The sequence below is a fragment of the Octodon degus genome, unplaced genomic scaffold (genome assembly GCF_000260255.1).
Source record: "Octodon degus isolate 3935 unplaced genomic scaffold, OctDeg1.0 scaffold00098, whole genome shotgun sequence".
Classification (NCBI taxonomy): domain Eukaryota; kingdom Metazoa; phylum Chordata; class Mammalia; order Rodentia; family Octodontidae; genus Octodon; species Octodon degus.
Window position 1 is genome coordinate 3,674,965 of NW_004524674.1, and position 27,900 is coordinate 3,702,864.

General features: G+C 49.2%; 1 protein-coding gene across 1 annotated transcript; it reads right to left on the reverse strand.

Annotated features, from left to right (window-relative positions):
• Window positions 1–3,652: 3,652 nt before the first annotated feature.
• On the reverse strand, window positions 3,653–27,900 carry Kif1c (kinesin family member 1C). Its single transcript, XM_004638323.3, has 23 exons — window positions 27,688–27,900; window positions 25,887–26,007; window positions 25,509–25,641; window positions 25,023–25,099; window positions 24,487–24,666; window positions 23,572–23,637; window positions 23,038–23,216; window positions 22,839–22,950; window positions 22,387–22,464; window positions 22,167–22,232; window positions 22,000–22,075; window positions 21,263–21,341; window positions 20,921–21,066; window positions 19,543–19,709; window positions 19,199–19,278; window positions 19,007–19,082; window positions 13,784–13,863; window positions 12,753–12,847; window positions 8,658–8,741; window positions 8,094–8,280; window positions 7,880–7,952; window positions 5,982–6,599; window positions 3,653–4,874 (listed from the first exon to the last, which is right to left on the reverse strand). Exons 3-23 carry the CDS (start codon window positions 25,612–25,614, stop codon window positions 4,194–4,196), a joined length of 3,306 nt encoding a protein of 1,101 aa, XP_004638380.1. The 5' UTR covers window positions 25,615–25,641; window positions 25,887–26,007; window positions 27,688–27,900; the 3' UTR covers window positions 3,653–4,193.

Below are 27,900 nucleotides of genomic sequence, written 5' to 3' on the forward strand. Positions count from 1 at the left end.
ATAATTACTGAGGAAGCTGGAGCCCAGGCCTATATGTTCCAAAAGTTCCACTTGCAGCCCAGTCTGATAGGGATAGGGATCCAGCACTGGAGAAAAAGAACTGTTTCTCTCCAGCCGAGAAAGGGCTTCAAGACCTATTTGTAAAGAAGCTTTAATGGGTTGTAGAGGAGCCTCCCTGTAGGTTACCAGCTATAGAGTCAACTAACATTGCAGCTCATTGGCATGAGAACTTTCCCAACCAGTTTATGTCTGAAGTATCAAGCAAAAACCCAGCTATAGCTTAGAGCCATAGGAGCTCAGGACAAGACTTTTCCAAGTATCTGAAAACAAATTCCTTCTCCAGTGATTAAGGAGCAGTGAGAAGGATTAAGCTGAGGAAGGGATTTGTTTAGGTGGAAATCCTCAATGATGAGGCCATAAGGGTCTCTATAGATTAATGTCAGTGCCTATAGCCATAGAATTGTTTAAGGATGAGAAAAGCACTGAACAAAACCTCTACAGCTCCTCACATCTGCTGGCAAGACCTTTATATGGGACACCTTATTCACATGATGCCAGTCTCCCCTTGTCTTTCCTAAGAGATCACAGCACACAGGAGTGAAAATGTGTATAGTTAAGGATGCTGGCTTTTGACCCAGGGAGGTGAACAGTAACCAGAGATGTTAATGGGTCAAAACAACATGAAACAGATGTAGGGAAGGTTTGTGATACAATTAGCTTGGATAGGACACCTAAAATCTTGAGGAGGACTCCTTATAGTTCTACTCACATAGGGAGCAGGACCCCAGTGATAGCCAGTTTTCCAGAGACTCTGTGTGAAGGAATGAGATGGTGTAGGCAAAGGTGGTCACTGGTCAGGAGTGCTAATCATTGGGGGTAAGCAGTATTATTCATTGTATGCCTGATGCAAAATGGCCATCAGGTAGATGCTGACACTAAAGCTTTAAAATAGTGAAGGGGCCTGTAATCTCAGCTCTTGGGAGGCTCAAAACAGGTGGATTACTCTGAGTCTGACTTACATAGTGAGACCCTGTAGACCCTGTACTAAAATACATAAAAAATAAAAGTGAAGGGAAAAAGGGTATCAAGATTCCCAAATGATTCCTAAAACACAAAAATCTCAGCCTACAGAATAAAAGGTCTAAATGAATCACCAAAGGAAAGAGGCAGAGAGAAATGAAGAAAAACAAACTAAATTTCCAAGGAAACCAAGGATGAAACTATAGAAATGCTGAAACTAAGTGAGCTAGAGAATGAGCAGACTGTCTTGGTGACTTCTCATGATTCCAGGGGAAACCCACAAAATACCAGCTCTTTTCACAGGACGACTGTAGACAGACCAGAAACCAGAAGCATCTTATGATATACCTGAGAAGACCCAGTGTGAGAACACAAGGTAGTTCCTAGAAGGAAGGGGGCTAACTTATGTCCTGGAGGGGTGAGATGGAGTCTGGGCTTTAGTCAGTTTATTTATTTACAGTACCAGGGATTGAACTCAGGACCTTACACTTGCCAGGCAAATGCTTATTCTACTGAGCTATCTCCCCAACCATGGGCTAGAATGCCAACTTTGCCATACAGATTTGGGCAACTCTTTAATCTTATCAAACCTCACTCTTCCTATATGAAGACTTAGAAGGTTAAGGACTAAATGAAATGCAGACAGAATGTTACCACATATGGCACAGTAAGAGATCAATGGATACTTCTCTGAATAAAATCTAAACAAAGATCATCCACATTAAAAACTATTTCAGTCACACACAGTGGTGCACGCCTATAATCCCAGCACTCAGGAAGCTGAGCAGGTACAGTGAAAGAGCCTGAGGCCATCTGTGGCTGTACCACCCTGAATGTGCCCAATCTCATCTGAAAGAGTCTGAGGCCAGCCTGGGCTACATAGCAAGACCCTGTCTCGAAAATACATAAAGGGGCTGGCCAAATAGTTCAGCAGATTAAAGTGTCTGCAAGCAGGTCCAGGGTCTGGATCTCCTGGCCTGCCATGCTGGCCTCGCCCTTGGGGCTGGATGAGACAGCAATTGTGACTGGGCATGGTGGCGCACACCTATAATCCCAGCACTTGGGAAGCTGTAAACAGGAGGATCACTATGACTCCGATCATAGTAGTGAGACCCTGAACACCCTGTAGACCCTTCCCTAAAATAGAGAAAAAAAATATAAATGAATTAAATTTTAATTTTTGAAAATTAGAAAAAAAGATTTTTAAAGTAGTACTGCAATACATATTTGCATGAGGCAGAATCTAAATTTAGAGAATAGCCCAATATATTTTACGTAGCAACCTACCTTTCTGCTGATTTCCAGAGTACTCTTCCATGCTACCCCACTTGACCTGCAGAGAATTTTGTATTCTATCATTTTCTCACTCACATTTAGCCAGATTATAAACTGCTCAAGTAAACACTGCTGCCAAACTATCTATTACAGGCCACAACTGAGGTCCTGGTCAACAGATCACTGAAGACCCAGGAGTCAAAGATATCAAAACAAACATAGCAGGCATCAGGGTACAGAAATCAACCACAAACTCAATCCTATCCTTGCCCAGGGTGTTGATTTGGCCACAATGGAAATAATACCTCTGGTTTGGCTGCCTGTACATCAAGACTGGCTGACCTCAGAAGCTATACAGAAGCAGCTCAAACTTTTGAATGAGTTTAAAGTGTTTTCCTGAGAACAAGATGAATGTTGGTCCAGAGAAATAGCTAGCAAAAAATAGCAAGCTAGCAAGCACAGGGTCCGGAGCTCAATCCCTGGTACAGAAAAAAAAAAAAAAAAAAAACCCACAGAATTCCATGGTTTAGCGAGCTAAGGGCAAAGCTTCACCTACACTGCCATGAGTTTGCTGCTCAGGAGGGCTGAAAGAAGTAAATAGCATTGTTCTTCAAAAGTTCTCAAAAATAATGAAATACTATTGGAGTGCTGAATACACCCTGCTGAAGGGCAGGTAACAAGACCAGACTAAAAAATACACACTAAGAGCAATGAGTCTTAACAGTACAATCACTGCCTGAGGGAAAGTGGGCTATCTGGGAGGCCTTTCACACAGTTTAAGTCCATTTGTGAAACAGAACCCCTCTGGATCTCCTAAATCCTTCAGCATCTATTAGCCACAGTCAGGTGGCCAATGACACCTGGCAGCACCCCTGCCTTCCTAGCATCTGGAGCTTTGTCTGTAACACCAAAAAGTGTCAAATCAGAAATGGAAAAATTAAGCAAAAATAAAAAAATGGACATCTTGAAGAGAGGCAATACGAGGTTGTTAAATTCAGGAAAACAAGGTAGCAGCTTGTCTTGTTTTTCTGAGACAGGGTCTTGCTATGCACCTCAGGCAGGTGTGAACTCATGTAGTCTGGGCTCACCCTGATCCTCCTGCCTCAGCCTCCCAAGTGCCCCACAAAGCCCAGCCTTTTTTTTTGGCGGAACTGGGGATTGAACTCAGACCCTTGCGCCTGCCAGGGAAGCGCTTATTCTACTGAGCCATCTCCCCAGCCCCTAGCCCAGCCATTCTTGTATCTTGATCATGGTGGTATTGCCATGGAAAACTCACATGCCATAATTATAAGCACTGACACTTAAGAGCTGTGTTTTACTCCTAAATGCATACCTCCATTAAAACAGTGAGTCACAGGCTGTTTGCTATCCTTTATTAAGAGGCCCCATATCCTCATGGGACTCCAGCCAAACCAGACAGGTTCCCCAAATATAGCAGGAGGCCTGGAAAGGGAGGGGAATGACTTATGATCCCACCACACCTCCCTGGAAACAAACCCATCACAGACAGACAGACAGACAGACAGCGGCCAGGGAGAAGAACCGGCCTCTCAGCTCTCCCCCCTTCGCACCCAGTCGAAAATAAAGTCAAACACTGACTACGCAGCCCCCAGCCCCCCACCCCACCCATAGCAGCGTTTGTGGGACCCCCTCCTCTGAAGGGGCAACCCCAAGGCAGCTTCCTATCACTCTTCCTTCACTTTGGTTTGCTCCTGGCAACTCCGTGCCCTCTCCCTTCACTCAGCCTCCGGCTCAGTCCCACCCACATCTTCTATCACCTACTCAGACCTTCTCTCCTCCGGGCTTCCCTGTCCCAGGGCTTCTGGGAAAGCAGCATCCCTCACACCCTCCTTCCTCCCAACAAAGGCCTCACCAGGCCCTCTGCCCAGCACACGGGCTCACACTGCTGCCCCACTCTCCTTGAGGTCAGGGGCTGAGCGCTGCCGTCTCATTCGCGGCGGAGTAGTGTATGGGGGGTAGCGGGGCCCTGGGGGCCGCTGGGCTGGGTAAGGTTGGGGCTGCTGGGGATAATAGTTGTGCTTTTTGGACTGGAAGTTCTGCGCTTCTGCCTGTGTGGCACCCCCTCCCCGGGATCGGCCTCCTCCATCCAGGGAGTTTCTCCGGGGGTGGTGGGACCTACGGGGACTTGGAGGCCTGCGGGCAGATGTGGCTGGAGGTGCGGTAACTTCCTCAGGAGGCTGGGGTGGAGCTGGGGCTTCTCCACTCCCCATTCCTGGCCAGGACTCCCGGTGCTGCGGGTTGCTCTTGAAGGGGAAGCGCAGCTTGCAGTCGTGAGGGGGAACAAAGCGGGCTGGGGGTCTACGCAGACCCCCACCCCGGCCTCCGGAGCCCTGCAGTCCCTGCAGCCGCAGCTGCTCCTGCTTGAGCCAACGAAGGCGACCGCGGCGGAAGGCAGGGTCCTCCTCCATCAGCCTCGACACACGCTCCCAGCTGGACAGGGGCGGGGAGGGCGGCCGCACTGAGGATGAATGGTCACTACACGCTGCCTCCTCTACTGCCTCTGACCCTACCGGCAGGGGCCAGGTGACCTCACTGGCCTCATTCTCCTCTTCATGATCCTGGAGGGGAAGAGGGTGAAAGAAAAGGAGGAACATCAGGACAGGTGATTCCTGGGGACACACAGATTTGAGAGTAAGTTAGAAAGATTGCAGTGACCGGATGTGAAGCGACAGAAGCTGGACTGGTAACGGCAGAAAAGCACAGGCCCGAGTGCAAGATGGTCTGGGTTCAGAGCTGGCTCGGATACTTTCTAGGTGTGTGGCCGGAGTCTTGCAACCTTGCTCTGCCTGTTTCCTCATCTACACAATGATATCCAGCAATAGTACCCAGAGCCTACATTTACTGTAAGAATTAAATGAGTTCTATTTTGGATGAAGAACAGAGTACAGAAGGAGGATAGGAAGTCATCACAGGGAGGCCGCTGGGTGAACAGGAAGGGAGTCAAGGCCTGAAGGAAATGAGGAGGAAGCTGTGCTGCCACCTGCGGGAGGGAGGTGGGCACACGCAAAGCCCAAGGCTGGGGCACTCCAAGTGAGTTCAGGGAAGATGGAGTGCAGCAAGCAGGGGAGAGGACCAGAAAGCACACTGGGCGGGAAGGAGCCGCAGGAACCTCAAGCCATGATTATGGCTATTTGTCGTCCTCCCACACGCACCAAGGAAAACTAGAGTGGAGCAGAATCTTACCCTGTCATTTTAAGTAACCCCAGTAGTTCTCACAATACCGGGTCTACAGTAGGCACTCAAATACAGATTTGTTGTTAAAAAAAAAAATGCAAAGCAGGGATCCATAACAGTACTTCCACCCACAGAGCTAGAGTGAAGATTAAGGAGAAGGCACATAGAAAGCACTATCAATCAGAGGTGAGAGTGGTGAAAGAGGGAACAGCCTGGTGATTATAAGGCACATGAAAAATTTTTAAAGAAAACCATGTTAAATTTTTGTAAGCTTATTTTTATTTTGGGGGAGGGGGTGTTAGGTACCAGGCATCGAACTCAGGACCTTGGGCTTGCAGGCAGTTACTGTGCCACTGAGTTAATATTCCTGGCCCACTTCAATATGCTTTTGTCAGAGGGGAAAGAGGTAGGGACCTGAGGGAAGATACAAGTTCCTCAAGGAACTGCTGAAAGAAGTTCAGAACAGAAGTAGCAGGAATGGACCTCCTTACCTGGGTCAGGGGGATGACTCGCTCCATGCGGAGCATGCGGTCCCGCAGGGCCTGCAGCTCTCGGTCCTTGCTGCTGTTCTGCAGCTTCACTTCCTGCAGAATCCCTGTCAGCTTGTCGATGTGAGCACGGAGGTCCTCCACCTCTGCTCCCCGGGCTCCCTCCTCCCCACCTCCGCTGCCACCTCCGCTGCCTCCTTCTTCCTCACCCACTGTATCCCAGACATCTCGGGCGACAGCCCTCCAGGCATCTCCAGGCCCCTCCGGCTTGCCGTAGGTACGACACAGCTCCCTCATCTTAAGGGCAGCCAGGGCTTCAATTTCAGCCCGCCCATGGCGGAAGTCAGCCAGAGCCACTTCATAGCAGATCTCCTTGACTGCTTGCATCTTTAGGTCAGCCATGGTGGCCCAGCGGGGGTCTTTGCCCTGGAGGCGCCGCCTCTGGGGTATCTGGTAAACCCTCCGAGGGGCCCTGCGCTTGCCACTGCTGGGCAGGCCACAGCGCTTGACGATGGTTTGGACAGTGGTCGGGGGCAGCTGCTCCCGCAAAGAGGAGATCAGCCGCCAGCTCTCTTCACAGGAGCGCTTGTCAGAGTCGTCCCCACTGTCAGAGTCTGCGTACTGGGGACAGAGAGTGAGATAGGAGAGCTAAGGTCCTCCCAGAGCCCAGCCTTGGTCAGATACCTGGGAATCACCTGCCAGCATGCCTGGGGTCAAGTCCTTCTCTACCTCTTATGTACCGTAAACCCTAAGACACACTGTAAGCTCTGCTGGTCTGGACAATGTGGACGGTGACAGTATCTACTTTACATATATGTTTAGAGGATTAAATATTTATAACACGTTTTTTTTTTTTTTTCTCCGAATGCCTTCAGGGCAGGTTTGGCTGGCTTGAGTTGTGGGGATCGAAGCACAGCAACCTGAGCCTGACTGCTCTGTTAAAGCAGCCACTTAAAGAACTGAGCTAAGGGGCAGGCCCCCAAAATATTTGTAACAGGGGCTGCAGAGAAAGTGATCATAAATATTAGCTGTACCAAACCAAGTCTAATATTTGTGTCCATATAGCAATATATTGCTTAATCACAGGGACACCTTCTGAGAAATGTTTCCCCCCTCGGGTAATTTCATCATTGTGTGAATTTCACAGAAGAATCTAACACAAACCAAAGAGGCCATGTGTTACTAGGAATACAATCTCATGGTACCATAAGATCATACTTCATACTATATGAAGTCCATCATTGAAGAAATGTCATGTAGCACATGATGACATATTATCGCTCCAAATGAGGTTAAAGACTTAAGTGGTCACTAAAAAACAATCTTATCGGGGGCTGGGGAGATAGCTCAGTAGGCTAAGTGCTTGACTGGCAAATGCAAGGATCTGAGTTCAATCCCCGGTTCCACCAAAAAATAAAAAAAAATTTTAAAAAATCTTATGGCTGGGTATAGTGGCACACTCTTGTAATCCCAGCACTCCAGAGACTAAGACAGGATTGCCATGAGTTGGAGGCAGACCTGGGCTACATAATCAGTTCAGGCCAGCCTCAACTACACAGCAAGAACCTGCCTCAAAACAATAAAAGATAATAAAATCAACCTCATGTAACTGATAATAACTAGATGTGAAATTCACTAAGGTAGCAATGGATCGACCAGGGGCTAGAGATCCCTGACAAACTGGAAGGAATTGTAGTGTCCCACCCCCGACAGTGACATCCTATTTCTTGCATTTCTTCCTTCTAAGTGCTGCCCTGACACCTCGGCTCACCCTGTTTGCCACTTGGGCTGAGACAGCAGCACTCTGAATGAGTCAGGCGGCAGGGTGGCCAGCCTTGCTGCTCGTCCACCTGCCAACCAGTCTTCAAGCTGTCTCTCCCACAGCAGCCTGTTGTCCTTACCAGTCGCTGCTGCTCCAGCAGAAGGTCAGCCTCTTCCTTTTCTTTCCGGTACTGATTCTCCAGATCCTGCAGCCTGGAGTCAGATGAAGCAGAGGGAAGGAAGAGTTGGGGGGGGGGGGGGGGCTGTCTGATGCCACATCAGAGGGGTATCCAGCAACAAGAGGAAACTAGGTCCTTGGGGCTTGCAGGGGAACAAAGGGGATCCCCCTCACACCTCTTCTCCATCTCCAGCTTGATATCAATGCCCTGCTGTTCCAGAAGTTCCTTCTGGGCAAAGTTCCAGTCGACAGGCTCCGAGGGTGGCCCTGGGGGTGGAGGGACCCCTCGTTCCCGTTCCAGCCGTGCCTGCTCCGGGTGATTGAAGCGGAAAACATGGTTTTTGCCCATCACAATCCTATTCCCTGGAAACATAAAGAAGGGGAAAAGTAGAGTTTCTTCCCCATAACAACAAACATCTCTACACCCAAGGCACACAGGACCTTGCTCCTGAGTCCCAGGAACCCTAACCCCCAAGCAGAGGGCCAGGCACAGCCCCCCTGGTAGGTATCAATCCCTATCAGCCAAAGAGAATTAGAAGAGCTGGGAATCCTTGTCCTGGTTTCCTGGGATAGCAAGAGAAATTAAGAACTGACTCCATTTTTATATCCCAGCTCCTACCTATTCCCACAATATTTCTGATTTAATTTAGGATCCTACCATGGGCTATGCCTAAAACATCCTGTCTTGTGACTGCTGTGTGCCCATGTCCCAGACCCTCAGCTTGTGACATATTTTCTACCTGATTTCAGCACCAGCGGCTCTGTTACCAGCTTCCCATTGACGTATGTCTCAGCTCCTTCACAAGGCTCCAGTGTGACCACCACTGAGAGGAAGGAGAGGGGAAGGGAAGATCAGCCCCTGGGAAAGGCAATTACAGTCACAGATTCCCACCTTGCCTTGTCCCCAAAACCACACATGCATCACCAATCCCACCCCCGGTACCTGTGGGGGGTGCCCCTCTGGTGGCAGGCAGCACAGGAAAGGAAGAGCAGAAGGAGGGTTAGAGGCCAACTACAATTCTCAGGAGCTTCTGAGGTGGCATTACTCCCCCACCACCAGCCTCCCCAGCAGCAGCTCAGAAAACCCACAACTTTCACAGTGTTTCATTCCTCATATTCAACTGGGCAGAAGCTCTTCCAGATGTCCCTTTCTACCATTTCGAAAACATTATCCCTGGCTAGCCCCGGATTCCTCCAGTAGGTTCCTAGCCCACCTTTGTGTCTGATATGTCTTACAAACTGACACTTGGCTAATCTTCTCAAGCCAAGATAAAGTCAATACAACACAAACATTTATCAACATACTCCTCAGTACAAATTGCTAAGCCTGCTGCTTGCTCAAGACACAAATATATATGAAGCAGTGTTCCTACCCTCAAGGAGCACTGCCTTCTTGTCACCAAGAGACCTCAATATCACACAGAGACCCAGGCCCTGTGACCCTTATCCAAGGACACTGAGCAAGACATCTACTTTCTATGGTAGCCTATAAAATGTGATAATGAAGCCTTATTTACAGAGTGGGTGAAAGGCTCAAATAAACCATAAAGTAATAAGCAAACATGACTTTTTATTAACAGTAAAAGTAATAAAGAAACATGGAAACTAGAATGAATTGTAACATCAGGCGGAGAAGAGCACTATGAATTGGAAAGGACGAAGAGAACAAAGAACGCTGCTTAAGGATTATGCTTAAAGACCCCTGCAAAGGATTATGTGAAAGTGGTAAATGTTGATCTGATCAAAGGCAGACTCACGGGCTGGTAAGATGGCTCAGTGGTCTAAAGCACCTACTTAGAACAAGCTTAGCAAAGCACAGGGACCGCGGTTCAATCCCCCAGCACCACATGCCAGCCAGCCCCGCCCCCTGGTGGGCTGAGCTGGACACACACACACACACACACACACACACACACATAAATAAATAAATAAAAAATTTTTTAAAAAGGCAGACTCACATTTTGAGGGGCATAAAAGATAAGAGAGAGAGGAAGCCCTGGGAGAAAGACAGCTGAAGGATATCGCCAAGTGAGTGGGAGCAGCTAGGGGAGGAGACAATGCCCTCTGGCTGTAACCGGTGCTGGCTTATCTCATCTTTACTTTCTTATTTCCCACCATGACCCGGATGTTCACTGAAGGCACAAATATGTTACAACCCTACTATATGCCAGGTACTATTTTATTACATTTTGAAACCTAATAAAGAGATAAAAATTAAAGATTCCTGGTCTCACAGAGCTTACTGCTGGCTGGTAAGACAGAAAACAAATAAGATGACTAAAAGTCACTTAATTCTAATAATCCTTAAAAGAAGTTCCTTGAAAGTTCCCTCTAAAGGTTGGGATAGGTGCTCTGGACAGGAAATATGGCTAGGAGAGATGACTGCTCCAGCACGGCCAGAGAGCATCCTCTGTCCTTGAACTCTCACCAATCTGGTACACGGGGCAGAACCTACAGCACACCCCCTGCAGCCTATTGGCCTGTATTCCAAGGTAAGTCTGCTGTTTTCTAGCTGTGTGATCTTGGGGAAAAACAACTAGAAGCCTCAGTTTTGTCACTGGTGAGCTGCATCAGAAAATGCAAAGGCACAAGGAGATGGATGGTAAGCACTCTCCTAGGTCCGTGCCGCCCACCTGCTCTGCCTGTATCTAGTCAAGTGCTAAGTCTGCTGTAAAGACATAGGCCAGATGGACTAAAGGCCCCACTGCTTGGGGCACAAAAACACTGACTGCTCTTACTTTTTTTATTGTAGTACTGAGGCTTGATCCCAGCTCATTAAGCAAGCACTATACCACTGACATCTCCAGCCCTTTTTATTACTTTTAATCGTTTATTATTTATTTATCTATTTTGGTATAGGGCCTCAATACACAGCTGGAACTCATAATATTTTTCCTGTCTCAGCCTCCCCAGCACTGGGATTATAGGCATGCAATATTAGGCCCAGTTTCAGCGACAATATAGCATGCAGTACCAGGGATCCAACCCAGGTCCTTGCGCTTGCCAGGCAGGCACTTAGGCCCACACTGCTCCCCAGGGTCTCCTTCACTGCCCAGGATGGACTTGAAGTTATGATGTTTCTTCTTCAGTGCCCCCCTCCCCCGTAGCGGGGATTATAAACTCTCACCATCACACTTGGCCTTCCTGTGATTTACTCAGCAATTTTGCACCTGTCATCTCCCCATACACACTGTGAGCTCCTGGATGGTGGGCTTGCCCCATGGGTCTTATATGGCTCTGATATCTCCCCGAGCACATGGCTTGAGGTAACCACAGAACAAAAATTCTAAGAACTCACTGAACTGAACTGATTCAACAGCTTTCAGTCTGAAATGCCAGAAGCCCTAGCTATCACTGGGGACTTAAACCAAAACAAAATGACTGTTAACCTGATGTTCCTCAATCAAACTGAAACTCAACAAGCACGTCTTAACTCTGAGCCGTAAGCCACATGAAAGTGTCTTCTCCTTTTTGAGGGGATCTGGATATGTTGGCCTGATGAGCCCTGAACTCCTAGGCTCAAGCGATTCTCCTGTCTCAGCCTCCAAGACAGCTGGAATTTTAGGCAAACACCACCATACCCCACCATTTATTTTTTAAAATATAGCAGGGCTGGGAATATGGCTCAGTGGTAGAGTGCTTGCCTAGCATGCCTGTAACCTGGATTCCACTCCGACAATAGCAAAAAAAAACACAAAACAAATGCATACAGTGAACTGCATGAGTACTGTCCTGTTGCCGTGTCACACAAATTACTACTGCCACCCTCACAGCCTATGACGCTTGACGATTCCTAAAAGTGTTAGGTTCCTCTTAGGTAAGACATAGTAATGTACATCTACAATTGCAGCACTCAGGAAGCTGAGGCCAGAGGATCACCCTGAGTTCAAGGCCAGCCTGAGACTCCATAGTGAGTTCAGGACCAGCCTAGGCTCCATGACAAGACTCTATTCCAAACAAAAGAAGTTTTAGGGCCCTCTTATAGGCTAAAATCAGCCTATAATGTGGTGAGACATGCCTGTAATCCAAGAGAGGCTGCATAAGAATCATAAATTCAAGCAATTTAGTGAGACTATCTCTTTAAAAAAAAAAAAATCTGGGGATGTAGCTTAGTATAAAGGCCCTAGTGGGGCTGGCCAGATAGCTCAGCGGACTAAAGTGCCTTGGCAGACACAAGAGCCAGGGTTCAATCTCTGGCACCACATGCTGTGTGACTAAGACTGGGTGTAGTGGCATGTGCCTGTAATCCCAGCACTTGGGAGGCTGAAAACAGAAGGATCACTATAAGTCTGGTCAATGTAGTGAGAACTTGTAGACCCTGTATTAAATACATAAAAAATAAATAAATAAAATAAAGGCCCTGGGTTCAATGCCCCATACAAGAAAGGAAAAAAAAAAAGGAGTAGTCTAAAGTCTCCAAAGCATCTAGAACCACAGAGACTCATGAAACTTTCACGCTCAGAAACTTGTGTCAACACAGCCAGACCAACGCAGGTTTTCCAGAGATAAATTCAGATATCCTACTGAAATGAGTATAGGTTTTCATACACAGTCATAAGAATTTTTTTGTCTGAGGCCAAAAAAAAAAAAAAAAGAGGAGGGCAACATTTTCTTTTCACCAAAATACCATCTTCAGATTTGACATAGTATCCTGCATACAGACAGGCAGGCCCTTAGTACTCCCTCACTGCTCACCAGGAACAGGGTACGGATGCACTACCCCCGTCAACTCAGCTACTCTTCCCAGGGTCCAATCCAGGCTTCTGAGGGGGACGGAACACGGGACCAGTCCCTCCCTCTGCCTGGCCACCCCACTCACCTTCCCTAGCCATTACCTTCTCCATCTGGCTGAGGGATACTCCGGAATACACAGTGCTGCTCCCGGATAAACTGTCCAGTCAGCTTGATGTCTACATCTACCTGGCCAACCCTGGAGAGGCAACAATGAACATTCTGAGTGTGTTCTAGGGCAGCCCCTGAACATTCGACTCAGTGAGCCACACGCAATTATTTCCACTTTATCATCAAGGAGGCTAAATCTCAGAAGAAATAATCTAAGACCACACAGCTGGGCACTGGTGAAGCTGGGACTTAAGCCCAGGCCCATCAAAAGCCCATGTCCTGCCTGAGTTATAGGCTCAAACACCTGTGGTAGGAGGACAAAGGGAACCCTCACCCTTTAACTCCAGGAGACTGAGCCCCAGGGATTCATTTAGCATCAGCTGGAAAAGCCTCAGCCCCTGGGCCTGCCACACGGGCAGCACTACCCTCTAACAACACGGAGCCAGGCCATATTCCCCTTTTCCCTCCTCCAAGAAGGTCCCACTACAGTACACTAAAGCAGCGCTATTAGGGGCCAAGAATGAGGTGATCGAAGTTTCCCACTAACTCTTCTGCACCAGTAAGTTAGGGGTCATCTCTGTAAGTGCTCCATCAGTTTGGTCCCAAGAAATAGCTTACTCTCACCAAAGTAGGGGATAGAGGTCAGTCAGACACTGAGCAGGCAGACTCAGCAACTTGCCTAGAAGCTGAGAGAGGGCTGGGGATGTGTATCAGTATAAAGTGCTTGCTTAGCAAGTGCAAGGCCCTAGCTTCAAACCCTGACTCCATTAAAAAAAAAAAAAAAAAAATGAAGAGAAGGAGAAGGAGGAGGAGGAGGAGGGAGAAGAGGAGGAAGAAGAGGAGGAAGAGGAAGCAGCAGTAGCAACAGCGGGGAGAACAAAAATCAGGGCTGTGGAGGCCATTATCCAGAGATCTGGGATACTCAGTGTGTATCAAGACAGGGAGTCACCAATGTGGCCATTCCTCTGTAGCCACACCCCACAAAAGGAGGCTGCTCCCTCCCAGGCCCCTGGGTACATGCTACCTGGTGATGCCATCTTTGATGTGGTAGAGCAGGCATTCAGACATCAAGGGGTCTTCATTCAGATTCACCAGGTGGGGAGTCTGAGGGTGGAGAAGTGGGTGGTCAGGGGAAGGCTCTCAAGAGCTGGCCAAGGGTAGACACAAGGAGGAAGAGGGCAAAGGAGTGAGCAGATATCCCTCCAGGTTTGTACTCTGCTCGTTGTTTGCCCTGCCCTGGCCCCTGGGGAACTTTCCCGCCCTGAAAACCATCACTGATTTTTTTTTAAGTTTCCACCTCTCACAACAATCACTTTTTCCTCAAACAATAAAGCCTACAAAACCCAATCCCTGATGCCCCACCCAAGTCAGCAAGCTTTCCCAAGAACCTGTCTCTTTGGAGGTGCCTCCACCCACCAGGGTCTCCAGCAAGAATCTGCAGAATCTACCTGAACTGTCCTGTTCTTCCCGGTATTCCTTCTGTTCCCCAGACCCATCACTTCCTCCTTCAAAATCTATCTTATGACCTCTGGATAGTATGTAAGGAACTGAGTGAGGACCCTGGTACCTCCCACCTTTCATTACACCTTGAATTTCTTGTGAGCATGAAGTACTTTGTAATTTTTAAATTTCAAGAAAGTGTCACTTTAATTTAAAAATTAAACAAGTAAATTTGTGTTTCTCACAACTGATTCTTCCTTGGTCTTTGCCTACTTAACCCTGACCCTGCTTGCTTCACAGCACGGTAGCAGCTGCCTGGAGCTGCCCCTGTGCAAGGTCTCCCCGACCAAATCCATCCCAAATACCTGGCTGTTTCCTGATGTCTTGTTTTTACCAGTACGTTTGTGATACACAGTGAACATATTTATCATGAGAAACTGATACATATTATATATTGTATCTTGATCCTTTTTGCTTTCTTTTCCTCCTCCTCATTCCTCCATCTCTAGATCGCCCTCCCCTCTCCCCAAGCATGTTAACTGTGGGTGGTGCACAGCCTTGTTCCCTCCATCCCTCACATCACTGGCTGCCCAACTCCCCCTCCGCACAGCTGCTGCTTCAGCTCATACCTGCCCATTGCCTGCACCTTCCTGCCTTAGGCCTGCCTGACTTCCTGCTCACTCTTTCTGCAGGTTTTGAGCTTCCTGCCTTTGCCACACTGTGGCCATGTCACCATTTCCAGGGAGCTTCTCCAGCTGGCACCCCATGCCAATCCACTCGAGACTTGCTATTTACCCTGCCCTCCTTCATGCCAGGATTCAGCCCACCTATCCAAGCCCCCTTCTGAGACCCTCTCCCCAACTCTGTGCTTTCCAGTGGACTGCTGAGCTCTTACTCCAGGAGCAGCCCTTACTTCTGCGTACCCTGTCATATTCACATGCCTGGAACAGCCTTTCCTGCCTGTCCCACCCCCACCTGTGAAAAATCATTCACTTCTTTCATGTCCTCCATGTCTCTCAAATCCCATTTCCTCCATGAAGCTTTCCCAAGCCTTCCAACCAAACACAAGCTCCCCTGCCTTTGCTCTACAATGACTATGGGTTTTTTATCTGACCTCAGTATGGTGTAGGATGGGACAAAGAGATGAGTCAAACCCTGACTCACCGTCCTGTCAGTAAGGAAATCAGAGCCAACTTGGGGAGGTGAAGCCCAGAGTGGAAACTCTGCTTGTTCCAAGTGAGAAAGATGGTAGTCTCACAGGACTGAGTTTTTCTGACCTCCATACAGCTCTTTTAGTTCATATGTTTGTTCCTGTGTTCTCAGGAAGTTGAACATCCCTGTATTCTGGGAGGGACTCACATGCAAAGAAGAACAAAGTGCAGAATCACAAGAGCTCAGGATGACTGGAGGACTGAGAAGGGCCACATGGGTCCTGGTCTTTGGGGAGGAGGAGGGTGTGGACAAGCCACAGGAAGAGGACTCAGACCGAACCACAGAATCAGAAAAGTGTAGGGTGCAGAAGCAAAAAAAAAGGGAGGCTCTGGGTTTCTTTGGGACTCAATCCACACAGTAAGGCCCCAAGGCTATGTCCACAGTCCATGACAGGTATCCGTATCTGCCCTTCCCTAGACACCCAAGATCACTGCTGCCTCACTTTGCCTGAGGGACGTTCATGTCCCCTCCCTACACCACAATGTCAAGCCATTTTTGGGCCTGGCAGGTACTGCTGGGCTCTGGAAGTAGAAAGCAATCTACTCCTGGACAGACTGAATATGATTTGGGGCAGTGCTTTTCAATTTCCGTTCTACCCTGAACTCTTTGCTAAAATAAAATCTGATTGGCCAGGTGTGGTGCTGCAGCCTGCATATAATCCCAGCGCTTGGGAGGCTGAGGCAGGAGGAATGCCTGAGTTTAAGGTCAGCCTGGCATTGTATAGTGAGTTCCAAAAAAGAAGATAAGGATGAAAGAATGGAAGGATGGACGAAAGGAAGGAAGAAAAGGAAGGAAGGAAGGGAGGAAGAGAGGGAAAAAGAAAGTGAAAAAAGAAATCTTATCTAGACACCTAGACTTGTCAAGCAAGCCAACCAGGCCTACAGTGGGGTAGGAAACCCAGTCTGGACTTCTCCCCTGATTTCTAACCCCTGAGAAGCTATAAGCCAAGTATGACAATCACTGATTTCAGAAGAAAGTCCTTAGGCCTAGTGGTGTGGGCCCAGCTAAAGGGGCTTTCTCTAAGGGTTTTGGCTCTTTAGTCCATGAGCTATCTGGCCAGCCCTTCCTTGGCCTTTTTTTTTTTTTTTTTGCGGAACCGGGGATTGAACTCAGGCCCTTGCGCTTGCCAGGGAAGCACTTATTCCACTGAGCCATCTCCCTGGCCCCCCCTTGGCCTTTTTTATTTTATTTATCTTACAAGTCTGAGTTACACAGTGAGACCTTGTACCAAATAAAGTTTTTTTTTTTTTTTAAAATTATATCATAGCATTGTTTATAGTGACAAAGAATGGGGAAAACCTAAATGCCCCAGCACTAAAAAGCTGACTAAATAAATTATCCTTCATCTGTACAATGGAATATTCTGACAACCTGAAAAAACCCAAGCATGCTGGTGTATGACTGTAATCCCAGCACTCCGAAGGCTGAGACAGGTGGACCACCTGGGCTACAAAGTGACTTTACAGCCAGCCAGAACTACACAGCAAGAAACTCTTGTCTCCAAAAAAAGGAAAGAGAAAGAGAAGGAAAATGAAACCTTTAAAAATAAAATAAGGTATGCAACCACTACTATTAAAAGACAGACATGTGCACATGTATAATTATATATATGACACATGCCTGAGCCTGCTAAGTATCTCCAGAAGAACACATTACGAGCTGATAATGGAGGCTGCTACTTGATGGTGGAAAAGAAGGAGACTTAGTTCTATTTCAATGCCTTCTTTGGTATGCATTTTCTTTACCAGAACAATTCAAACCCTGAACTCTGGCATCTCGGCTTTAGGAAGTAACATCCCTGAGCAGTGTCCAGTCTGTGGAGAAGAAACTGCACCCCATCAGTCCCCCCACTTTCTGCCTTTTCTCCACTCCTGTGATGTGCTATTAATGCCCCAGGTACAGGAACCCAAAGATGGTTAGAAGCCATACTACAGACTCACTTACCAAGAAGCAGCTGGACACCAAAGCCCTGGATACCCGGTCCTGGACCAGCCCTTCAGCCTGGCCTGGCCTCCTTAATTACCTACCTACAGCTTTTACTCCCTTGCTACAACTGTGTCCAAGAAAGTCAACCTTGTCCTCTTGAGAACAAGGTTTCAACAATCCCTGCTTGTTGCGTTTTCCAATGGGCCTGACCTTACAAAATAAAGTGAGATCTCTTTCCAGTAACCCACCCCTTTCCAGCAGTCCCCAAGGGCCCTGTCTGACCCAGAACAGTATGCCTGACTTAAGGCCCGTGTCTTGTCTGTGTTGCACCACGGATCAGACAGGCCTGGCTGGTTCCTTTGTGGGACTGGAAGTTCCTGCTCCACTCAACCTGGCTTCCACCTCTCCCCTTCGTTAGTGTGCACCAGTGCAGCTATGCTGGCTGTCTGGGATTAGCATCCACTCAGCCAAGTTGGTCCTGTGCCAATTGGTTAAATATTTTGAGTATCATTCCTGTCCCTAATTGAGCCTGACCACTTCCTCCCTGCTTCCTTCTCTCTTAGCAAAGATTTGCCAAGCACCTACTACCTATCATGGCGGACAGATCTGTCCCACTCAACACCAGCCTGTCCCAGTCAACCCCAATTGAGTTTGCTTAGCATCACATCGTCCCTACTACTTTCTTCCTCCAAGTCCTGCCAATCTTTCAGGCTTTGCTCACCTGCTGCATACCCAGGCCACAATAATGCTTCCATCTAAACCAATCCCAAACAAACGAACAAAAAATAAAAAAATAAACCAATCCCACTATATACTTACAGTCACTGTCACACAGAGTACTGCTCACTCTTCCTCTACCCCCTTTACAGACATGGCTTCTCAAAGTTATCCTTTGTAAAAAGTATATTTTCAGTTCATTCTCTGAATGAAGGAGGGGCCTGCCAGTTAGCTCAGTTGTTTAAGCACCTGCTCATGCAAATGCAGTCAGGCGCAGGATAAGACTGTTCTATCCTCACCTCCACCTGCATTAACAGACCCGCCCTTAAGGCAGCCTGAGCCAGGAAAAAAAAATCATTCTCTGAGTGAAAGGAAATATACAGGGCCCTACATTCAAATGATACAAAAATACATATAGTATCTAAGTTCTACCTAAGCCAAACTCTAGTTTCCCAGTTCCTTTCCTTTTCTCTTTGGGTAACCATGGTAACCACTACCCAGCAGTTTCTCACACATCCCAAGATAAATTGTATGCATGACCTCACACATACACACACATAAAGACCTAGATTCTAAAAAGTTCACACAACCCTGTGAAGGCAGAGAGCCGGTCATCCTGCAGCCAAGTCCTTGGCCACAGCCACTTATTAAACACTGGACTCTGGCTGTTTGACAGGTAGAAGAAAGAGATCGAAAAGGAGAACACACCAAAAAAAAAAAGAAAAAAAAGAAAGAAAGAAAGAAAGAAAGAAAGAAAGAAAGAAAGAAAGAGAAAAAGAAAAAGAAAAAGAACAGAACACAAGGGGTAGCAGAGAAGGAGATGGATGACTGAAGGACATATCAGAGACCTCAAATGGAAAGATCAAGGATAAAACTCTCTCTACCACCCTCAACTCTCTTCTCTAAGAACCCAGATAGCTCTCTAGGCTTTTGCAATCCATCTCTCACAAACCTTCTTTGGAGAGAAGACGCCCACTGTGCCCCCGTCTTCCCGGACAGCCACTCCCATCTCAGCTAGCAATGCTTCTCTGTGGCAAAAGGAAAGCAAATTTCAGTCATGTCATTACTCCCATAACCTTCCCTAGGGGGCCTGACCTCCTCCCCACCCTCCTAGAGCTCCACAGTGCAGCCCAGCCCCTCACACCTCTCCATCCTCAGGGCTTCTGTCTTTCGAAGCTTCTCTTCCCAAGTCTCATTCAGTTCAGCAATAATCTTCTCTGTCTCCTGGGGGCACAAGGATGGGCAGGGATCAAGACAGTCTGTGCAGCCGGGGAGATAGCTCAGTAGAATAAGCACTTGCCTGGCAAGCACAAGGTCCTGAGTTCAATCCCCAGTCCCATCAAAAAAAAAAAGACAAGTCTGTGACCTCCACCTACTGCAGGGGCCATGGTACTCTTGGGGCTCTTCCTTCTTCCTCAGCCCTGTCTGTAGAGAAGTAAAATCCCAGGAGCTCCCAACCCCACAGCCCTTGTAGCTCAAGATTTGCACCTGCAGCCTCTCCATGGCCTCCTCTGGCCCAATCTGGGGCCCAGTGTTGGAGAAGGATGGCTCCAGTTCCCCATTATGTACAAGGGGAGATGAGGGTGAAGCTGGGGCAGGGGGAGATGACACAGGTGGTACAGCACCTCCAGGACTCCCCTCTTCCACCTTTAGGCCTGGGAAGGAAAAGGTAAAAGAGGGTGAGATGTGTAGTACCAGCTACCTGGTACTGGTAAGAGGATCATCTGAATTCATGAATAGGTAGGAGGAACACTTGGCCAACATAAAGAAACTCACCTCAAGAAAGAAAAAGGACTAAAGAAAGATGGAACCAAAACTAGAAAAAGCCAAGAAATTTACAGATAATTTTGGGAGACTTCTGGGCAACCTCTTACCAGATACCCCCCTCAGGCAAGCTTGACAAGTGAGCATCCTATCTTTGCCTATAACCCATGGACAGAGAGCTTGTAACTGAACAAGGTAGCCAGTTCCTTCTGTTAACAGCTTGCTGTCAGAAATTTGGAGCAATGCTGAGCTGAAATCTACCGTGTCTGTTGTTTCTTCTTCAAGACACTCTTTCAGATGTTGCAAGATAAGCATCTCATCTTCTTTATCCTCTTCTTCCCCAAAACCACCTGCTGCCCGTGCTGAGTCCCTTACTACCCTATCATTTGTGAGACTGATCCCCAGAATGAACAGAGTCCATACCTGATGCAGTCAACATGCCTCCACATTCTCTAACAGGAGACTGCTTCTTACCAATGAGGCTGAGCACTGCATCTTAGAAACCATTCTGTTGTGGACCATGAAGCTTATGTTCAGCTAAAATTGCTATTTTGTAAGAGCTCCTGAGCCAGGCGTGGCTGCATATGCCTATAATCCCAGCACTCAGGAATCTGAGGCAGTAGCATTGTTCCAAGTTTGAAACCAGCCTGGGCCACAAAATGAGCTCAAAGCCAGCCTGAAATACACAGTGAGACCCTGTCTCAAAAAGACAAAAAAGAAAAGGAACAAAAAGACAAAAACACTCCTGCAAAGCAGGTGCTCCAGCAGTCTCTTTACCATTCACTGTGTGAAAAATAAATGCACAATTTGCCACTTCTTGCACCTGTCATAAAGTTCTAGAAGCCTGGCAAAGTCCCTCTGAACGTAGACTCTCCCTAGAGAGTCCCTCCTGACCCTGTCATATCTGAAGACACAAGTACCCTCTACACATTTGTGTTCACGTCACTGAACAAGTGAAGGCTTGCACAGTGGTGATGGTAGGGTGGTAGTGGTGGTGGTGGCATCTCCTCTCAGACCTCCCCTAATGCCAATGCCATGAACTGAGCAAAAGCAAGTGAGAAGGGACAGGGTGGGCCAAGGGATGTCCGTGGGGTGTTCTGACCTCCCAGAGCAGAGGCTGAGAGCCCCTGAGCCAGCAGCAGTTCCCGCAGCCGTGCCACCTCCTCCTGCAGCTCCCGAATCAGCCGGGCGTTAGGGTCCTCATTGATGACAGCATTGCATCGAATCTGCTTGGTACGGTCAGCATACCTGGGTTAGGAAGGGGATCCGTACTGGTGAAGGCAGGCACAGAAGCCCTTGCTGTGCTGCTTATTTCTGGCTCTTCCTCCCAGGACTCAGGATAGACAGGGTTCACCCTGCCTCACAAAGGGACTGAGTAACCAGCCTCTGAGCTCCTCCTCCTCTTTATATGCTGCTCTATCCCTGCCAGAGCTAGAAGCCCCACCTGAGGGTGCTAAGCGTCTCCTCATAATTGATGTCAGCAGGACTCAGGGCTGCAATCATTGCTGTGCGTGAGTTCCCACCTATGAACAGAGAGATGGAAAAGCTTTAGTTAAGCTGAATCCTAAGAAAAATCAGAGTGGGCCATGGGGAAGGGGTTTGCCCAGTGTCGAGACAGGGGTCTGATAGCATCACTGAAGCAAGGTGAAGCTACGACTTACGGAGTCAACCATGAAGTCTACTTGTTGTGGGGAGGGGCAAGGTCAGAGAGACATTAGATATCTATCGGACAGTTACAGGTCTGTCAGATGGAGTCAGTCATCCTTGTGAGGTGAGGGAGGCACCTGGCCTTGGCAGGGAAGTTTTGACCTTGATCTCCTCATAGCAAGAGTTCCAAAAAAAGACAGGTATGGTGGTGTACACCTGCAATCCCAGCACTAGGAGGCTAAGGCAGAAAGACTGCTATGAGTTTGAGGCCAGCCTGGGCTACATAATGAGTTCAAGGCCAGCCAGAACTTCATGGTGAGACCCTGCCGCAGAAAACAAAAACTAAAAGTCTTCAAAAGATATTCCCCACTCCACCCCAAAAAAAAGATATTCCCTAGGTTAGAAATGAGAGTGGGATGACACTGACACTGACTAGACTTTGGATTCTGGGAGTGGCTGGGATATCTGTCAGACTTATCAAAGGGGGCTAGTGGGACGGTGGCAGAGTTTGCAGAGACAGGAGGAGGCCCTCACCTAAATTCTCCTTGAGCAGCCAGGTGAGCACAGAGTCCCTATAAGGAATAAAGTCTGACTTCCGCTTCTTTGATTGCTAGGTGATGGAAAGAGAAAGTGGTCAGAGTGAGCCACTCCTGGTGCCCGTTTCCCTGAGCCTCTTTTTCCTCCCAACCCACAGGACTCACCAGATCTGCAAGGGCTGAGATCACCTTCCCCAGAGTAGTCAGGGACTTATTGATGTTGGCCCCCTCCTGGAAAAGGACAAGGGATGAGGTTGAGACCTTCCCCCATCCTGCTCAGATACATTTCACTTTCCCCCATCTCCAGGGACAGTCCTAGGTTATGATCAGTGACTCATGCATAAAGACCCCATTACTGCCCCCCTTCCCTCCAAAATGGCCTCACCTTCAGACGCATGCCCCGCGCCCCTGAGGAATCAGCCCGCTCGCTCCCAGCAAGGTCCACCAAACTGATCTTACTGACCTGGGGTCACAGGAAAGAGGCAGGAGGTGACTGGGGTGGGTGGGGGATGCAGAATTAGGTAAACCAAGGGAGTGGCTTGTAGCAAGGGCTGGAGAAAGCTAGGAAGGGCAAAGGAAAAGCATAGGAGGAGAAGGGATGTGGAAAGAAAACAGTGAGGAGCTGGTTACTCACTCATCTGTTTACTTATTCACTTATAAATACTTATAGACCCACTGTGTACCAGGACAGAGTGGGATCCCAGTTCTGCCCTGAAAACTCTAGTATGGACAAACGAACAAGAGAAAGGCTGTGGTGCACTGATCTGATGCTGACAGGGAGGCAGACAGAGCTGTGGAAGCCTGAGAGGACACGAACCAGCATAAGCAGATCCCCACCTTCTCCGAGTCCAGCCCAGTGAGCTGGTCATGACAGCGCTGTGTGAAGACAATGGTAAAGACAGCATGGGAACGGCTGCTTGTTTCGTTCATGTTGGTGGCAGCTACCGTCCTGGGTGGAGAGGGAGTAGTCACAGGGTCCTGCCCTCACCTTCCCAACCCTGAGTCCCTTAATCTCTGCTTGCTTGGCCTGCCTTACCGTGCTTTATTTCCACAGTCCATGAGGTCAGCAATGTCTGCATAGGAGGTCACAGCCAATTTAGATAAATCCTGCACGTAGGGGCCCAGGATAGGGTGCTCCCGGACCCGCAGAGATCCCCGACTCTTGGGGTTCAAGAGGTCTCGTACCCGCTCACAATAGATTTCCATATAGCTCACCTGAGTGAGAGAAGCAACTAAGAGTAAGGAAACAAGTAATGACAATGCCGGTAAAACTTAAGCTAAATTGCACTACACCACACACAGGTAACTGGAACTCGCTCACACATACACATACACACACCAGGTATGGTGCTAAGATCTCTACGTGCTAGCTCAGACCTCCCATCAACCCTGGGAAATTAGTCTAATCATTAGCACTTCAGATGACCATACCAAGGAGCTAAAGGTTGAAACCAAAGTGAGGGTAACTGCAGAGCTAGAACAAGATCCCAGGCTGAGTCCAACACTAACATCGCCCTCACTCTTAATCTCTCTGCCTTCCTCCCCCACAAACCCCACACACACTGCTTACCTCCACAGAATAGGAGAGCTGAGCACTCTGGTTCTCACTAACACGAGAAAAGAGGTCCTCACAGAGCTGGAGAGAGACACAGAAAAGCACAGAGAAGCTCCATTCATGGCACACTTGCAGTGCCCAGCCCCAGGCCCTTAAGTTTTACTGGGCTTGCCCTATCCCAAATGACTCAATTTAACCTTTTCCACAGGCCTGAGGGAGGGGTTATTCTCATTTTGTAGGTAAGAAAGCAATCTTTGGGAGGTTCACCCTTGACCAGGGTCACAGGCTGGTATTCAACAAGGCAAGATGCAAACCCAGGTAATCTTATTCCCAAATCTATCTGAAGATCACTATGCTACACAGCTACCGAAAATTACGGTCAGCTCTCAGTTATCCACAAGATCTTTTCACAAACAATATCTTGTTTCTGGTACGGAAGCCTGTTAGGGAATTATGCTCTCACATGAAACAAAGTAAACCAGCAGAAAGTGGAAAACCAGGGCCTAGACCCAAGACTCTCTGATACTAAAGGCTTGTCTCTTCTCACCAAGCCTCTCTGTCTCTTTCAGGATGAAGCCTTCTCCCATGAAAGGGACCTGGGCATCCAGACCATGGTCAGTCCCATAGGAGGAATTTTTTTTTTTTTTTTTTTTTTTTTTTTGTGTGTGTGTGTTTTGCTCCTTGAATGCCTTCAGGGCACTTTTGCATGGCTGGAGTGTTGTGGGGATCGAACTACAGCAAACTGAAGCTGCCAGCATTGTGGAAGCAGCCACTTAAAGAACTGAGCTAGGGCTGGGCCCCCAAGTCCCATAACATACCCTACAACTAAAAGCCTCAGAGAACCAGCTCTCTGTTCCATAAACCTTAGACCCCTGTCCTTTCTCCTCTGTGGAAAATGCTCCTGCCCTGGCTGCCCAGTCAGGTATGTACCTGCGGCACGATTCCCTGCTGCCCTGGCTCCTGCCGCCCCATCATGGTGTAGGACTTCCCAGCCCCAGTCTGCCCATAGGCAAAGATGCACACATTGTAGCCTTCAAAAGCGTGAAGCAGCATCTCTTCCCCAATGTCTCGATACACCTGCTGTTGAGATGCAAACTGGGGGTCCTCAGCCTAGGTGAAAAGGGGACAGAAAAATTTAACAGGAGCACTGGATGACTTTGTCCTTGTCTATAGTCCCACAGCCTAGCCTACTCCCCACCATCATCAACCTAATCAATGCTGAGCATTCTATCTACCCCCACCACCCCCATACTGGCTCTAATCATTCTGAGTGCTTACCCTCCCTTCTCTTGGCCCCAAGCACAATCTAAGGGTCCTACCCAGCCTCACTCAGGGCTCACCCCACCTTCCCATTCAGTCCCAACTTATCCCAGGAAGGTCCTATTTCCCAGCATTGTCCCCTCTCCTGGACTTAAAGATCCCCTCCCCGCCCCATAGGTTAGTTTCCCCCAACCCAACAACCTCACCGAAGTGTGTGACCAGTAGGAATAGTCGAAAGTGAAGCTTTTGGGGGCATCTTTGCTCTGTTTGGGATTGAAGATGGCTGAGGGGGCAAAAAAAGGACAAAAAGAGAAAACCCAGATGAGATACTCCCAGTCTCTGTCCACTCTACCATAAGCCCCTGAAATCTAGAATCCCACTCCCCATCTCTGTCCTATTTCATCTCTCCCCTTTAATACTCCCCACCCCCTCCTGCCACCAAAGCTAATTTTGGCTTCCTCGGACCCGCCCCCTATGAGCTGCCTCCCTGGATTGGGCAATCAGAGGGCTTCCAGCCAACATTCCCCCCACCGGGGACAGGAACATGGAAAGGCCAGCCTGCCCCAGCCCCCGCCCTTAAAACTAGCACCTGCTCTGTGCCCAGCAGTCCTCTGTTTTGACCCAACAGGACTGGCCTACATGGTGGGGCAGCTTCTCTCTTGTGCCCAGTCAGGCCCCCAGGACTCACTCACAGGTGGTGTTGCCCTGCATGCTGACCACACACTTGGCATCCTGGCTGGTCTCACGGGCATTGAAGGGCCGAACCCTCACTGCCACTTTCACCGAGGCACCAGCCATAGCTCCAGACACTCCTGCCCTCCTCAGCTGGAGGACAGAGAAAGAGGGGTGATCAGAGCCAGTGGAAGGACTCAAACATTGCTTCCCAGCTTCTCTTTGACACCATCTCTCTACTCCCTTTCCCCAGCTAACCAGCCCCTCATGGTTCCAGCTTCCGTCCCTCTGGCCTTCCTCCCAAATGCCACTAGTTTAAAGGGCTCCAAACATATTCTCGCCCCTCTCCCCAGCCATATCCCAGCTTGCAGGGACCTGGGCCATCACCCCAGAGTTACCTGGTGTCCTGGCCCCAGACCATGGGGGCTGTATCAGTTCTGGCTGCCACCAGCCCTCGTAGGGGGAGCCCCATCCTACACTTGGGGCCTGGCCACACCAGCAGGGGCTGTAGGGGAAACCCTGGTTGTGGGGAAAGACTGGTTAGGAGGCACCTGTGACTTCAGGTCTGTCTGGGATTCTGCATTTAGAGAGCAAGAGTTTGGGGGTAATGTTAGGAAAGATAGAAATTGCTGCCTCTCTGGAGTAGCTGAATACAATGTGAGTCCAAGGACAGGAATGGTGGTATTTTTATTCCTCATCACTCTCAAGTGTACTGAACATTCAGACAGAGGGGAGAGAAAGTGAGAGAGAGACAGTGAAGCTGGACAGAGAGTAATTCAGAGAGGGACACATGGACAGAGAAGTGGCAGGATGGAGAAGAGGAGAAGAAAAATCAGATACCAAGAAAATGAGAAAAATAAGCCAAAAGGCAAGATTGAAGTCATGCTATAAAGACAGAATGGGAGAAAGAAAGAGGAGACACAGTGAATATCAAACCCAGAAATTTTGAATAAACAGAGAGGGGGCCACAGCACAAGCTGGGAGTCCAGGAACTGAATGGAGAGAAAACCCCAAACATAAAACTTAATCTATAATTCCTTTACAGGACCAGCAAGGAAGAAGTAGACAGCAGTTCCCAGCTGATATCCACAGCGTCCATATAAGAGGCAGTGGCTGCTGACAGAAAAAGTCCAAGAGCTGCAGGTACCCAAGGCCTGCCTTTTGGGCCTCAAGCCCCTTGCCCAGCCCTCAGCACTTCCTCCTCAGGATCCAGGACAATGGCTAGGGTAGGGTGGGGTCATCCTGTATCCACTATACCAACTCCCAGGGCTCAACTGCTGGGGGAATCAGGGTGCTTGTATCTTGGTGGGTAGGGAGAAAAGGTTTGACAGCTCCTTGAAGGGGAGAAAAAGGAAAGCACACAGACTGGTCTCGGCCCCAGCCTGGGGCTTATGCTATGGCGTCCACAGCCCTGGGGATGGTGCCAGGCTGGAACCCAGGAATGTAGGTGATCGGGTGCCCACACCCTGGGAGGAGAGGCTGAGCAGCCCACGCCCACAGACAGCAAGGTGAAGACTACAGAAAGGGTTCAGGGATGCCGGGTCCCCACCTGTGGACTCAAAGAACCTCAAACCTCTGTCATGCTGGGCCTCACCTCACCAGGCTTCCTGGGCAGAACACGGGTTGGTCTGTCTCAGGACAGGAAGGGAGTAGCCGAAATCAGAGGCTAGCTCAGGAAAAATGGCCCTGACCCCCAGACCCTGACCAGGGGAGGGAAGGACAGTGGTAGAGAGAAACAATTGTGACTCTATTACAACTAAGAGAACAAGGAAAAGTGCGAGATAAAGCAGGTTATGTATGAGATAGCGCGGTAAGAAGCTAGGGGGTAGATCCAAGGATCTGCCGGTGCACCTTCAAGGGTATAGCGGGGTACAAGGAGAACCCCGTGGCTGGGATTAGGCCAGCCTACCCGACATGGGCCTCAGGCCACCTGCACCTCACCCACCCCACAATTCTCCAACAGGCCCCTGCCTGGCCTCTGGGCGGCCGAGCCGACCCTGGCCCCCAGTCCAGTCCAACGACGGCTGCCTGGGGCCTGGCACCTCTCTGCGCCTCCGCGGGACAAATAGCACATGATCCCAGCTCTCGTGCCTAGCCGGCACTCGCTGGGTCGCGCCAACAGGACCCCGGCTCCCCGCCCCCCAGCCCAGCACATTCCTCAGCGGGCGTCCCTTCCCTTCCCCCCTCCCCAGCTCTCACCTCGTCGCGGCGGGGTTCCCAGCGCGGCTCCGCGAAGTGCAAAGGGACAAACTTTCCGGGAATCGTGAGACTGGAGTGGTGGAGAACCGGGGCCGGTTCGGGGTTACCCCCGCCCCTCGCCGGGTCCCCGGGCGACGGGCGGCTCACTCGCGGCCGGCCCGGGGGCGGCAGCAGTAGCGGCGCCAGCGGCCGGCGCCCGCCCGGGCAGCGCGA

Bases quoted from the DNA above. Each gene is read 5' to 3' on its own strand.
- Kif1c (XM_004638323.3), bottom strand. From the start codon at position 25,614: ATGGCTGGTGCCTCGGTGAAAGTGGCAGTGAGGGTTCGGCCCTTCAAT. The intron at 19,279-19,542 runs GTGCAAATCTTG...TTGTGCCCCCAG, and splicing joins AGGCCATGGAGAGGCTGCAG to GAGACAGAGAAGATTATTGC. The intron at 7,953-8,093 runs GTGTGAGGGGGA...ATCTGACTCCAG, and splicing joins AAGCTGGAGATGGAGAAGAG to GCTGCAGGATCTGGAGAATC.